This window comes from Natrix helvetica (assembly GCF_964273705.1).
Source record: "Natrix helvetica genome assembly, chromosome: 5".
Lineage (NCBI taxonomy): Eukaryota > Metazoa > Chordata > Lepidosauria > Squamata > Natricidae > Natrix > Natrix helvetica.
The window spans coordinates 36,378,695-36,394,112 of record NC_138551.1 but is presented as its reverse complement, the minus strand read 5'-3'; the positions used below and the strand labels follow the sequence as shown (position 1 = coordinate 36,394,112).

General features: G+C 37.5%; 2 protein-coding genes across 2 annotated transcripts in view; both read right to left on the bottom strand.

Annotated features, from left to right (window-relative positions):
* Positions 1-5,339, bottom strand: part of WDFY1 (WD repeat and FYVE domain containing 1) — a 35,983-nt gene extending 30,644 nt beyond the window's left edge. The window contains exon 1 of the mRNA XM_081956385.1: positions 4,981-5,339. Coding sequence (XP_081812511.1) covers positions 4,981-5,117 — 137 coding nt within the window. The 5' untranslated portion in view covers positions 5,118-5,339. The remainder of the gene's footprint in view (positions 1-4,980) is intronic.
* Positions 5,340-9,442: 4,103 nt separating this feature from the next.
* The window catches only part of SERPINE2 (serpin family E member 2), a 32,943-nt gene continuing 26,967 nt past the window's right edge, over positions 9,443-15,418 (bottom strand). The window contains exons 8-9 of the mRNA XM_081956387.1: positions 14,786-14,869; positions 9,443-10,036 (exon numbers count right to left, since the gene is read on the bottom strand). Coding sequence (XP_081812513.1) covers positions 9,999-10,036; positions 14,786-14,869 — 122 coding nt within the window. The 3' untranslated portion in view covers positions 9,443-9,998. The remainder of the gene's footprint in view (positions 10,037-14,785; positions 14,870-15,418) is intronic.

Here is a 15,418-nt window from a genome sequence, read left to right as displayed (position 1 = left end):
TACCCTAATAATCAGTCTATTTGGTTTTCCCCCAAAAAAATCTGCAGTAGGAAAAACTATTCTAATACCAAATTGTTTTGACTTCTGAATGTGTATAGTTACTGAAATGTAACTTTATTAAAAACAATTTTTATTTATTTTTGAACAAAGACAAAAAAACATAAAAATAAAAAAGCCATCTTCCATTACAAATTGTAGAAAGTGTGTCAGTTGTTACAGTATTTCCATGCATCTCTTCCATAGTCATCACCTGCTTTCATATCAAATCACATATTTTGAATTCACATATATTTGTGTATATCATTATTATATCTCAACCTTAATTTGACTATAATTTTTTTTACATCCTTTTATATATAATATTCAAAATCTAGAGTAGGATTATATGAGAACATTCTATTAAATCATCCTAAATTCATCCAATCACAATACATCTTTATAACATATTCTAAATAAAGCTTTTTAACCTCCTCTCATATTTTCCATGTGTTGTTTATATAAAATTTCATATTATCAAACTAATATACCTATATGTATTGTTATCATTATTAATCATTATTTAACTATAGCTATTGTCATTTCATTTTATACATACTACTAGTAAACTAAATTTAGCTTAGTTTTTATTATACATTTTCATTGCATCAACCTGTATCTTTCCAGTAATAGTGCAGTCTTATATCTCTTGCCATTTGTAGCATTAATATTCTAGTTACTTTCTTAATACATCTTGTATGTACTTCTCTTTGCAACATGTTGTTCCTTTTGTATCTCATAAAAGCTCGAAACCCAGCACCTGCTCTTTCCATCAGCTTATCTTTGGTTATCACGGGTGCTTCTGTCAAGATTTCTCTCCTTATCTCCGTCAATTTTTCTCTCTTTTCTTCTTCTGTGATTTAAGTCTGGGGTAGAGTTCCAATCCATCTATCTCCCCTTTCCATATTCCGCTCTTGCCATTACCAACCACGCTCACTTTGTTGTCAATATCCACAGATTTCTTATCTCTTTGCTCATTTTTTTCTTCCATTTTTTGAACTCTGTCCTCCACATTCTTCATTTGATAAACATTATCAGTTTTTACATCAATTTTTTGTTTTATATACCATATTCTCCAATCTGTTTTCAATTCTCTCTGTCACAACTAATAGATTTTGAATTTCAAACATAATCATTTGCAATGTTACAGTTTCTTTTTCCTGCTGCGGCATTGTTCCAATTTTACAGGCACTGCCACTATAGGATTCAAGGCTATTTTAATAAACTTCAAACAGGTTCATTTATTATCTTTCAAGTCAAAATGTTGTCTTCCCTCCAATAGCTAGTGATATAACTCCCAAAAAGCACCTGTATAAACAACTTGTGCTCTTCCTACTATCACTCTCAGTAAACAAACTGAAAGAACCTTGAATCTCAAGTGATCAAAGAGAAAGAAGAAAAAACAATGTATCCAGCCTCCAGCCTTTAAGTGGCAGTGTAACTGCTTTTCCTCCTGTTGTTACAACCCTCTTTATAATCCTTATTATCTTCTTTATATTCCAAGCTTAAGAAAGAAAGAAAAAACCTTAAATGGAGATCAAAAACAATCCAATCAATCCCAATCAAGCATTATTTAAAAAAAAAGGAAAATTTTAATCTCTAGGTGTAAGCAAAAGTGAAAAAAGAAGAAGAAAAAATTAATCCATTCAGTTTAAAGAATAGGGAGCCTTTGCAAAAATTCTATCCATGAAAAAAAATTAGAAACAGGATAACACACTAAGTTTAATGTAGATTAATTTTGCCGCTTACAGTCTTCTATCTTCAATTTTAATTTAACTTATTTATTTTTTGGGGTAGTCTCTTTTTCTAATGATAAAATTTCCTCACCAATTCGACACACTTTTTCTTTTCACTTTCTTCCTGTTCCAGAGCTGTTCCAACTTCAGCAGCTTCATTAGCTGCGTTTCTGTCACTGGAAAAAAGGCTATTCCTGGATCTTTCAGGGACTTTGCAGTGTCCCTGAGATCAGCAGGAGGTGCCCTTCTCAATCACCATCTCTATGGTCTGAATGGACCGTCCAGCGGCAGAAATATCGACTGCAATCTTGGAGCACCAAGCTCGCATGTCGTGCCATTGCGATGTCAGCCCCTTTCCCCTAAAATGTAACACTTCTTATAGTAAGAGAGAACATGGCAAATGCTAAATCCCACATTCTTAGTAATTTAAATTGATAATCACATAAGCAATTGAAAGACTAATATAATTAAAAGACATCAATATAATACATAATAATACATGAGATATTGAATGCAATGGAGCAAGAGAGATAAATGGTGTTTTTACAATCAATTCTTGCTTACATCAGGAAATTCAAATACCTGTTGCCCTACTCTAGCTCTCAGTTGCCCATCAAATCTATTTATGTATGATGTTATCTCAAAGTTTGGGCAGATAACAGGGTTGTAGCACATTTGAGCTGCCACTTCTGTTTCTCTAGTAAAAGGGCACAGGCAGATTCAATTCCTAATATTCTATGTCACTGTTTGGCAATTGTGATTCTCTAAATGTTGATTTGATTTCCCAATAGCGTCAACCAGCATGATCAATGTTGAGGAATGCTGTGAGCTACAGTCTATTGTCTTCTGGAATGCCACATGTTTACATTTTTCACACTGCTCTCACTGCATTCAGAAACTAAAAGTATCAAAGCAATAACAAAAACAAAGTTCACCTGACAGCAAAGACTAAGCCACAAAGATTGTTTCGGAAGATAAACTTCTAGGCATGTAAATAGATGAACTAGTAGTTAACCTACTGAGAGTTTACACATAGTGATTAATTACACCTCAGCATTCAGCTGACAAATGAAATTATATATATATATATATATTGGGAGGGGGACCCTTAAATTGTGTTATACCTCACAGTGCTTGACCTGTTTCTGTAGTATCTAACAATGCACATTAGTAATAAAACCAATTTAATCTTTCCCTGATTTCAATTCCTATTTGAAGTAAGAACTGAGAATAAAAAAAATAGCAATGCAGCAGCATAGTTCATCCACATTGGAAAAAATACACATTATTCCCCTAGCTTCAGTGTAATTAATGCATCTGATGTAGTATTCCCTGAAGGCTCTTGTAAACTACTAACAATTAACCCTTTGGTCTGAGGAACAAGATCATTATCTAAGAACTCTGCAGGATAATTTCTCTATAATACCCAATACTCTATTAACTACTTAACAATTGTAACTTTATTGTGAATATCAAATGCATATAAAGAACCATTCAAAGAAACATCTAAAGAACAATTTTACAGATCATGTAAACTCAAAGTATTCTGCATACAAATTAAACAAGTTACTGAGTTTTAATAGCTATCCAAACCAGTGTCAATAGATATTGTTATAAGATATAGGTATCTTATAACAATATCTATTGACACTGGTTTGGATAGCTATTAAGAAGAGGCAGTCAAGCATTCCAAGAGAACACGTCTGTTTATAATACTGCCCCTACTAGAACAAAATAAGATTTTGCTTAAATAAACCCAGCTGTGCAATAAAATCATGGTCGAGAAAAAAGATTAAATATCCTTTTGTTATGTGGAGTTCTAATAAAAATAGAACTTTTCTGATTTAAGAATCAGAAATAAGGAACATAACTATTAAGTAATTATAAAATATAAAGGGAACTCCAGTTAGTATAATTCTAAGTATTATAAATAGCTTTGTAAGTATATTTTCATCACAGTTTGCCACACCTTATGCAGTAATCTGGAAAATATTACTCCAGACCACATTGTAATTTCTTAGTATTTTCTTCCTATGGTCAATGTTAAAGAGACAAAAAATACAGGAAAAAAATATGCATAGGGAATGTTTTCAGCATTTTAGAGAAAGGTTTTCCTTGACACACTATCAAAATTCACCCTTCTGCAATACAGATGTTTTTCAAACTTTTGCAAATTGTATTAAGAACATACTTCAGTGGCAAAGCAATAACTAACTCCAAACTTCCTCTCCCTCTTCCCATCCTATAGATCAGGACAGTGGTGAAATTCAATTTTTTTTACTACCAGTTCTGTGGGCGTGACTTGGTGGGAGTGGGCAGGGGAAGGATACTGCAAACTCTCCATTCCCACACCCCACTCTGGGGCCAGCCAGAGGTGGTATTTGCCGGTTGTCCGAACTACTCAAATTTTCCCCTATTGGTTCTCCAGAACCTGCTGAATTTCATCCCTTGGATCAGGGGTCCCCAAACTTGGCAACTTTAAGACTTGTGGAGTTCAACTCCCATTCAGGAAGTTGAAGTCCACAAGTTTTAAAGTTGCCAAGTTTGAAGACCTCCGCTGTAGATGCAAGCACAAAGACCAGAGTTTATGACTCCCATCAAGTAAGTAACACTGTCTGGGGGATAGTAAGAGTTACAGTCCAACTCCCCCATCCCCCTTTGGGGATGGTGGCAAAGAAGCAACTCTTATTAGTTCGCTCCCACTTATCACCGGAGCCCATCAGACCAGCATTGCTCGGTGCTTCCAACTCTGCGCGAACAATGAAATACGGCCGTGTCAATGTGTTTTCAATTGCTATGGAAAAGAAACCGCCCTTGCTTGCTTTTTCCTCTTGCCCATACTACTTATATATGCCCGGTAAACCCCGATTCCCCCCACTCAGTGGGAGGGAATGATGGGGCTGGTAGTCCACCCACATGGGAAGGAAGCAAGGGCTCAGCTGAATGGTCCCCCGTCTCCCCCGTCGGGGGTGTGTCGCATGCCGCTTCACAGGAAAGGGAAGGTCCCTTCGGAGCAAAGACCCGAAACAGCTCAGGGATCTTAAACAATTGCACTGAGTTGTGGTTTCTTCTTGTTGTGTTGGTTATCCCGAGCGCAGCGCGCCTTTCCCGCCCGTTCCTCGGAGAGGGAAAGAGGGAAAAGAAGCGGCGGCCGACCCCGCGCGACCCTCTCCGGGAAAGCGTCTTTCCTCCGCCGCCGCTTCCTCACCTGTCCTCGCTGGCCGTAATGATGCCGTCCTCTTTGGGGATAGCGAGCGCGGCGGTGACGGTGTCCTGATGCCCCTCGATCTTGCTCAGCAGCACCGGCCGGCTGCTCTGAGGCCGCGAATGAATCTCGGCCGCCATCTCGCCCAGCAGGCCGCGGTCGGCCAAGTCCAAGCAGCCGCCCAGAAGAGAGAGAGAGCCTGGCCCTAATCGTGGGAATAGCGGCGCCTCCAGAAAGCCTCAGCGGCCAGCCATTTTCCGTAATGACCGAAGTAGCGTCGCCCCCGGAAGTAGTCGGAGTTGGGAGGGGAAGGCGAGATTGACCGGGGTAGCGGAGGCAACGCGGGGCCGCTGGGTGGGGAAATAAGATGGATGGGGAAGGCCGGCGCCGCCGGAAGGTCGCTCATTTGAAGAGTTGTGGGCGGAAATTCGCAATCGGGTTACAATCATGGGAGGTACATAGATCAAATGTCTTTATGTATGGGGTGGCCGACAAGACTTTTTGTGTAAAACAAGGTTTCTCCACCTTGAAGATGTGTGGACTTCAACTCCCAGAATTCCCCAGTCAGCTCAAGCCTACAAAAGACGAAAAGTCTTTTACTGGTAATACTTAGGAGTAAACCCCCAGAAAAGTCAGGAAATGCTGGTACTTACTAACAAAAGTAACAAGTAATTGAAGGACTTTTAACATACAGCTCTTCAGACAGTCACTTGGCCACCTCTCGGTTGGATTGCTGCAAAGTGCTCTACATGGGGCTGCCATCCAGAAACAAACTGGTCCAGAATGCAGTGGCAAGGATAGTAATGGGTGTGTCCCAATATGTGCATGTGTTTCTGCTGCCTTGGTTGCTTTTGACTGCAATTCAAGGAGTTGGTTTTCACTTATAAAGCCATGCGTAGCAAAAGGCCTGATACTTAAGCCACTGTATGTCCTCATATGTCCTCCATGGTACTGGAAAAGACTCCTGTGAGTCCCTTGGACTGCAAGGCGATCAAACCGGTCAGTCCTAGAGGAGATCAACCCTGACTGCTCTTTAGAAGGCCAGATCCTGAAGATGAAGCTCAAGTACTTTGGCCACCTAATGAGAAGGAAGGACTCCCTGGAGAAGAGCCTAATGCTGGGAACGATTGAGGGCAAGAGAAGAAAGGGACCACAGAGAAGGAGGTGGTTGGATGGAGTCACTAAAGCAGTGGGGAGTTAAATGGCCTCCAGAGGATGGTAGAGGACAGAAAGACCTGAAGGAACATTGTCCATGGGGTCACAATGGGGCGGACATGACTTCACAACTAACAATAACAACATGTCATCATATATTTTATCTGTAAGCTACCCAGAGTCACCACAGAGTTACCATATTTTTCGGAGTATAAGACACACCTTTTTCCCTCAAAAAAGAAGCTGAAAATCTGGTTTACACTGCGCTACATAAGTCACTTTTTTCAGTGCCTCTGTAACTTTGAACAGTCACTAAACAAATGGTTGTAAATAGAGGTTGTAAATAAATAGAGGTTGTAAATAAATGACTTGGAGTAGAAATGACAATATAGTGCATCTGTCCACAAGATGGTGCTGAAGCTGTATTTTGGCTTTACAGTACTGCACGAAAACAAGTTATTCAAACAATAGGGCATTTGTGCCCTATTGAAGAAATTTTTAAACTTTATAAGCAGGAGACAATCATTTTCAAACATGCAATAAAATAGGTACTTTTAGCAAAAAAAAAGTAAAAGAAACATGTTAGGCCTTTTTTTAAAAAAAAATTAAAGCACTTTTTTGTTATTAAAGGCAATAGAAATGAATAATGCAAAACAGAGGGTTTTTTAGAATACCACATTGTAAATTAATGGCCTTGATACTGCTACGTCATAACACTTCTTAAGTAGCTTGTTAAACCCAAATACTAATGTAAATTATTAGCATAAACAATTGAAAGGATGATATATAAAATGTAAGCATTAATTAATACAACTATTCCCCTATTTCTTTTTCTTTTTGGAGAGAATGTAATTGGCCATATTGGAATAATGAAATGGCATATAAAATCTTTTTGACCAATTTTATTACCAGATACATTTTTGTGGAATCTTTGAACTTGGCTGTTTTCTTGCCGATGTTTCATTACAAAACTTGGTAACTTCATCAGTGCTAGTAAGGGAGTAGGATTTGCTTTCATGTTATATACTAATATAACAGCACTGGTCAGCTGGTCTTTGTGCGTGCTTGCACCCCAGGCGGCTACTCTTCTCGTTTCCAGCACTCCTGAGCACGTGAAGAACAGCTGACCTGAGCGCTTGGGAGTGCTGGAAACCAGAAAAGCAGCCGCCCGGTGTGCAAGCGCGCATGAAGACCAGCTGGCCACTTCTGGCACCTGTGCCATAGGTTCGCCATCACTATACTAATGGCTTGCTCTGTCGTTGGTGGAAGGAGAGTTGGCGGTTCCTTGATTGGACTGTTATTTATGGTTGGCTTGTTTGTCTGGAGTTGATAGTTTCTTAATTGGGGTATTGTTTACTTCTTGATTGTTGGTCTGGTGTTAATTTGGCATTAAACTCTGTTCATGTGGATGTTGATTTCTGGTGAGGTGTTTAGGGTTTTTTGTTTCTCTTTTGATTGTTTCATTTTAATGTTATATAGAAATTGTTTATTTCTGCGTGTCTGCTGATGGCTGAATTGTCTGAATGTAGATTTGATATATTTCTGTTTTTAGAACTTGTCCAATTAATTGCTCAAGATTAAAGCAAACTCCACTTTAAATTCTCCTAAGAATCATTGTGAAAAAATGATGACTTAAGGAGAGTGTACTACAAGATATTACCTCTTTCTGGGTATTTTTTATTTTTGCACACTTGAAAAAAGCACCAAACTTTGGTGTTCTTTTTTCACATTTCTTTTATATAACATGCTAGAAAGCACATCGGCCTCTGGTAAAATTTATTGGCAAAGATATGCAAGCATTCAAAAAATCCAAAAGCAGACTGGTACATTTTCAGTCTGGCCAGGAATAACAATACTGAGCCTTCCAAGACAAATATTCTGCAACTCAAGTTGTAGTTCTCAAATTAATAAAACTACACAGCTGATCCTCACACTCTTCTATGTGTTTGTAGAAATAGTATTTTAATCAAGTAAAATTTAACTTTAATGTTCAATTCTCACTTATTTTCAAAAGTAACAGGAATTGTTTCAGCAATTATAATGTAGTAGACAATATTTGGTTTCCAGGCTCCATTCCACAAATATTTTTATTGCCAAACCTTACCCCAGAGTGTAAATAAACTCCATCAATTACTACACTCAACATAGACATAAAATAGGGTCAAGGAAAATCTTGAAAGTAATCATCTAATTTTTTTGTCATGTCACAATTTGCTAATTTGTATGCCTTCTGATCCAACATTTGTTTAATCAGTATTAGGAAAAGTGTGAAGCAGCAATAAAGACAATCAGAAACATATTAAATACTTTATGTAAACAAGCAAACGGTATGGTGATCTGTACCAGCAGCTTCATCTCTAACAGTTGAAGATCTTGATTTCTACAGGATTGGCTCCTCAAGTAGAATTATCCTGCCCTGTGTATATGCTCCCAATTCTCTCTCCTCAGATGGTTTAGGATATGGGCTGGCTTTTCCCTTGGTTGCTCTGACCCTATGGAAAAATTAGGATTGCCCTCTCCTTGTATTATAAGAGATGAAAAGCATTACAGTATCTTTCTTGGGACTCTAGATAATACTTTGATAAGAACTGTAGCTGCTACATTTGGTCTATAATGGTTATATAGAATTTTTTGTATATGATAATTTTAAGGTAACAGTAGTTTTATGATCTATTCGATATTGTGAATCATTTAGAGTCTTGCAATAGAGTGACATACAAATATTGCTAAATAAAATAAAGTTACACTGAACATAATTTTTTTAATGTTACAGATAAAACTTACCAATCTAACACAGGGAGTTTTCAAATGTTTTCAGGCAATAGAACCTGTAATTAAGCTCTACTGGTAGAAAATTGGCAGAATGTGGGTTTTTTAAAATTCATCTTATTTCCTAGAAAATACCAGGGTTGTTGTTACCTTCCCATTGATGTGGTACCTATTAATCTACTCGCGGTTGCATGCTTTCAAATGGCTAGGTGAGCAGGAACTGGGAACAGCATAGGAACTCACTTTGTTGTGTGACACTAGAAGCTTGAACCTGGGCTGTCAGCTTTCCAATTGACAAGTTCAGCATCTTTGACCACTGACCCATCACATTCTTCTTGTCCAATACAATACAATGAATTACTAACATGCAGAAAGAATGGAACATTTTGAAATTTTACTTAACAGTATTCCAAAATGCAGGTCGTTCCTTACACGAATTATTTCATCACATGGAAATTTTATCTTAGCAACAGTTTACTTTCAACTTTCTGAACTGTGAGTAATTGTTTCCCTCCAATATCATTTCGACTCTTGCACGAGATTCAACTGTTCATTATGATTTTATTTTCCTTTGTACAAAAAATATAAAATTTAAATCTACAGAAAGTGTATACTAGCAATGACAAGTTTACATTACACCAATGCAAAGGCATTAATTGGGACATTAGTTGTTTAAATCTTAGCAACATGCACAATGTAAAATAAAAAAAAAGCTAAATCTTTCAATTGCTTTCTAATGGCAAATGCCTCATCCAGCTACTGAACTGTAGTAGTAGAAAGACATAAGCAAACCAAAATCAGACTTGTCCCTTTAATTTCAACTGGGTTTAAAGACAATATGAAATAGAACAACAAATTTTCAAAAGTTGTTAGCACAGAGAGCTAATCAGTAGTTTTAAGGAACTTTACAATGTTTTCAAAAAGGCTTTTTATTCTTCCATAAAGAATTCCAGCTACTTAAAGTTCTTTTTCAAAAACTAGATGACCAACATTTCCAAAGCTAGTTCACAGCTGAAAAACCAGGTACAAAAATATTTAAACAGTACAAAGGCATCAATCTTTAGTTTTCTTCAGAAGGAAAGAATCTCTTCCTTTACTCAAGGTTTGGTGATTTGTCCCATAAACAAAACAGCACCTGAACAAGAAATATTATTGAAGAAATTGTATCAATTCACATATATAAAATATTATTACAAAACATTAAGACAAAGTTTTCATCTAAACAGTAATTTCTAAAGTTACTGATTAATATATAAATAATAGATGGCAGTTAGCAGTTACATTTTCATAGGTCTACAAAGTGTTTGAAATGTTATGAATTGACTGTAAGCAGATTCAAATAGCACTAGCAATAGCACTTAGATTTAAAGCACTGCTTCACAGTACTTTACAGATGTCTCTAAGCTGTTTACAGAGTCAACATATTGCCTCCAACAATGTGGGTCCTCATTTTATCAACCTCAGAGGATGAAAGGCTGAGTCAACCGTGAGCTGCTTAGAATCGAACTCCTGCAGTGAGCAGTGAGTTAGCCTGCAGTACTGACTTCTAACCACTGCACCACAGGTCTGTAATACTTATAAAATACTTGTAATACTGTAATATTTCAAACTGTTATTAAGTTTATTTCATTTAAAAAGCCCTTAAATCATGTAAAATATTTTTAATTTAATGAACAATTTATTTAAAAACAAATATCCCAGTAAGAGTCTATTTTCTAATGATTCTTGATATTTTTTTTACAATTTTGCTTATGCCAAAATCAGGGACATATTTTTCTAAATGTTCTGCAAGGGCGTGGAAATTCATTAAATTTTTGTGTCTGCTCACCATAGAGGGGGAAAAAAGGCCATTAAGAAAATAGCTGACAAATGAATGTTTTATTTCTCATAAATGTTTGCAGATGGAAAATAATCTACTTCTTACTGGGTTTAGATGTTTTTAATGTTAATTGAGGGCTCAAATATCTTTTTAATGTTCATATTTGTTATATTAACTTAGTTGCTGAAAATCTCATCAATATTTGTCTAAAACCAATGTAAAATGCACCATTCAATAAGTATTTTAAATATATCAGAATCAGTGACGTGCGGTCAGGGGAGGCAAGGGAGGCGGAGCCTCACCTCTCTTCATGAAATAATAGTATATAATATTATATTATATTATATATATATATATTATATTATATATATATATATATATATATATATATATATATATATATATATATATATATATATAAAATATTATAATATTATAATATTATACATCCGTCCGGGCGCGGAGGGCGGAGGCAGAAATGTTGTCGGCGCTCCCGGATGACGAAGGCACGAAAGCGACAGTCGACAGTCGCTTTTGTGCCTTCGTCATCCGGAAACGCCGACATTTCTGTCTCCGCAGCTCCCGGGCGCGCACGGACGGAGGTAGGCAGAATGGCGCCGAGCCGATCCAGCGGGCGAGCGACCGAGGATCGGGCTGCCTCGCTCGCTTTTTCGTCTGCCCGGATCACCTCGGTGTCGCTGTGGCTACCTCTGTCCGTGCGCGCCCGGGAGCTGCGGAGGGCGGAGGCAGAAATGTCGGCGTTTCCGGATGACGTCATCCGGGAGCGCCGACAACATTTCTGCCTCTGCCCTCCGAAGCTCCTGGGCGCACACGGACGGAGGTAGGCAGAATGGCGCCGAACCGATCCGGGCGAACGAAAGAGCGAGCGAGGCCCGATCCTCGGTCGCTCACCCGCCGGATTGGATCGGCGCCATTCTGCCTACCTCCGTCCGTGCACGCCCGGGAGCTGCGGAGGGCGGAGGCAGAAATGTGTGCCTCCAGCACACGTGGTCCCATTCCCCGCCTTCCTGATGACGTCACCATCCTCACCAGCCATTAACCTCACCGCACGTCACTGATCAGAATACAAAACTGATTAAGAATGATCAAATATCCCATTTATGCTAATGCTGCAGGAATTTATTTCTCAAATTTGACTTTATTATTTATTTATATATTCCACCGGTATTTTTACAAATAATTCAAAGCATATTCACCAATAAACCTTCCTCCTATTTTGCCCACAATAACAAGCCTGTGATGTGGGTTAGGCTAAGAAAGAGTGTGACTGGCTGAAGGTCACTCAGCTATTTTTCAGGGGCAAGTCAGGATTTGAGCTCATGGTCTCTTGCTTTCTAGCCCAGCTCCTTAACCAGACCAAACTGGCTTTTTTGGAGCATAAGCGTTATATGAATAGGATACTTTATTTTTAGTCTTTTTCTATGCCTTGTTCTTGTATTAAGATTTACTGAATACATGCAGCATTAGTAGAAAATTGTACAAAGTAGATGTGGACAAATGGAATTCTGAGTTTTTAGTGTTATGTCTCTTTTGCTTTCTTTGCTCTTTAAACTGTACTATGATGCTAGTTTGTCCGTATGTAAACATTATTAATGCTTCATGCTCTTTCCTTCCTGCTGGCAAATTACATTTCTCAACAACTTCCTAATAAATAAACTTTGCAGATTTATTAAGGACTTGTTAAAGCTTGGACGTTGCATATTAACAAGAATTGGTGATAAATAAACAGGAATGAACAAGAACTGAAAGCAATGCAAACTCATCTTCAATATCCTGATAATGGTAATACCAATAAGGATAATTAACTTTTATCTCGTACTCATAAACAGTATTTTTCTATTTGTCTTATTAATGCAAAGGTAATATTAAGAAACAGATGTTAAAGACAGAAGGAATAGGAGGGGAGTAATTTTTCTGCAAGATAAGCAAAGGAACAAGACAGAAAATATGTTCTATGGTGGAGCTGTTACTTAATTTGTAAATCCTCTATTGATTCTCATTAATTAATTAATTTCTAATTTACCTCTCTCTCTCTCTCTCTCTCTCTCTCTCTCTCTCTCTCTCTCTCTCTCTCTCTCTCATACACACACACACACACACACACACACATCTATAGAGAATGGTATTGGGATCCAAGAGCTTTCATGATTAGCCACTTAAAAGCACTACATCACAAAGAACTTGTGAAAGCAATAGAGTGACACTGAGACATCGAACAACAGTATTTTACACAATGTGGTCTCAGAGTAGTTCTCATTTACTTTAAACTTTTTTTAAACTTCCTTTTCCTTTTTTCAACAACGATGCTGGATATTGGCTTAGTGCATTCAATTCACACATCACACTCCAGTTTTTTAAATATATATCTATTAAGAGGATTAAGATGAAACTTGTTGCTTTGTAGATCAGATTATGGATATGAATATGCACTATGAGTATGGATAGCACTAGAGTTCACAAATTTTCTGTCATCGTTGAATAAGTATAGTATGTCCCTAAATATGCCTGATCATGTCATAATTAAAATATTACTTTAAAGCAGATTTAATTTTATTTGGTCTTTACTGTATATGAATTTGTGGTAGAGAGGAAGAAAGAACGATGAAAAAACAATGTATTTTTTGTGGTGGTTGTTAAAATGTACCATTATTTGAATCACCTTCCAAGTCATATTTGTAGGAGAAAACAATGGCTTCCCTACCAGCTGGCTTATGCTTAGTTTAGAATATCAATGAGAAATGGATCGAAGCTCTGAGATGTGCTGACAATTGGCCACTGTGCATCTTCAGAGTTGCATAATGTGCCTTTGATGTCCTAAGCTGCCCATATCTGGGAACTGATGCCAGAACTCAGCTTTTCCAAAGAGTTGGCATTTTATTTCAAAGCATGCATCATAATATGTAGATTAGCTAAGAAATACACTAACGAAACACAGAATCTATTTGTTCCTGGCAACAACTCCTAAGTGTTTAAATCCTGCACAGCTGCAGATTACTCTGTTGCTGTCAAGAAAAGACATTTCTTATTAACAATAAAGAAGAAGGGAGTTTGGGAACCTTATTTTGAAAGATACGGAAGCAAGTCTGAAATGTTTTTGAGCTTCAGTTCTTTCAATGGAGGAAAGCTGTCTGAATTTAGCATATATACACATATATATGTTTTCGTAGATTTTCACAGGTGTAGGTATGCTGGTCTTGTATTCGGGTCTTTTCCTGTGTAAGATTGAGATTGTCTTGGCAATGTTTCGGCAAGGTCTCACTCGCCATCTTCAGGCTGGTGTTTTCGGCTTCGTGTTTGTGTGAGTAAAGTGTGGTCGGAGCTGCTGTCTTTCTATAAATCTTGGGGGTGGTGGTGGAATGCTGGCTTTGTTTCAGTAAGTGGATTGATTGGCTGTGTAGTTGTATCATGATTGGTAGATTGGTGCTGGCTGTGTGTCTGTTGTTGTTTTGTGTTGTAACGGCCTGGGTAGTGGGTGGGGCTCGTTTGTTGACTAGGGCTGGTTTCCAGATGTCTGGTAGGGTTTGTGGAGAATTTTGCTGATTTTATCTGTGGTGCCTTTGATGTAAAGGAGGATGCCTTGTCCTGTTCTGTGTCTCGGTTCTTGGGGGGGGTCTTCCTTTGGATTAGGTTGGTAATTGTTTTTCTTTGGAATCCATTGGAAATTAATATGTGAGAGTGTGTAATTCAGCTTTCAGGTGGTCTTTGTCGGCTAGGTGTTTGGTTCTGGAGATGAGGGTCTTGGCTACAGAGTTGATCTGTGCAGGGTGGTGATGGGACATGGACACAACCAGCACCAATCTACCAATCATGATACAACTACACAGTCAATCAATCCACTTACTGAAACAAAACCAGCACTCCACCCCCACGATTTATAGAAAGACAGCAGCTCCGACCACGCTTTACTCATACAAACACAAAGCCAAGACAATCTCAATCTTACATGGGAAAATACCCAAATACAAGAAGACCAGCATACAATAAGAACCAATATACATACATATATTCCTTCATTTATTTATATAAAGTTTGACATAGAATTACCTGTAGGGTTGTGTCGTATGAAGAATAAAAATGGTCGATCCACTACAAACCAAGGAGGTGATGACCGAGCTGTTACAATTGCAGCTAGACAAAGCAGAACAAAAACTTGAATGATTACTTGCTATTTGCTCTGAATCGCTACCATGTGAACTTAATTTATCTTTTTACAAGCTAGATAAAAACATTCGATGAGTTGGAAAAATACATTTAAAAAAATAGATTAATTTTTCTCAGTTAAAACAGATCTTAAAAATGTGCAACTTTCTATCATGGAAGAAAAACAACAAAGAGAATAATGCAAATGGTCTAGTTTTAGCAAAAACAGGTTTTTCCCCCTACCAGTCACATTTATTTAATTTTGTACAGTGTTCTAAGGACCATATTCAAATTCAAATATCAATATTTAATTATAAATGGATAAAATTCATGTATTCCGAAAGGCTCCAAGGAAGAACATGAAAATTTTAATAGGAAAAACAGGACAGTGTCATACATACATTTGATACTGAATACAGATCTTTTAAGAATGCATGTTTAAAAAATATTATATTGTAAGCACAACCACTGTTTCCTTTAAATATGAAGCAAAAATGTCACATTTAAGATTTCAGTACAATATACCAACTATATTGT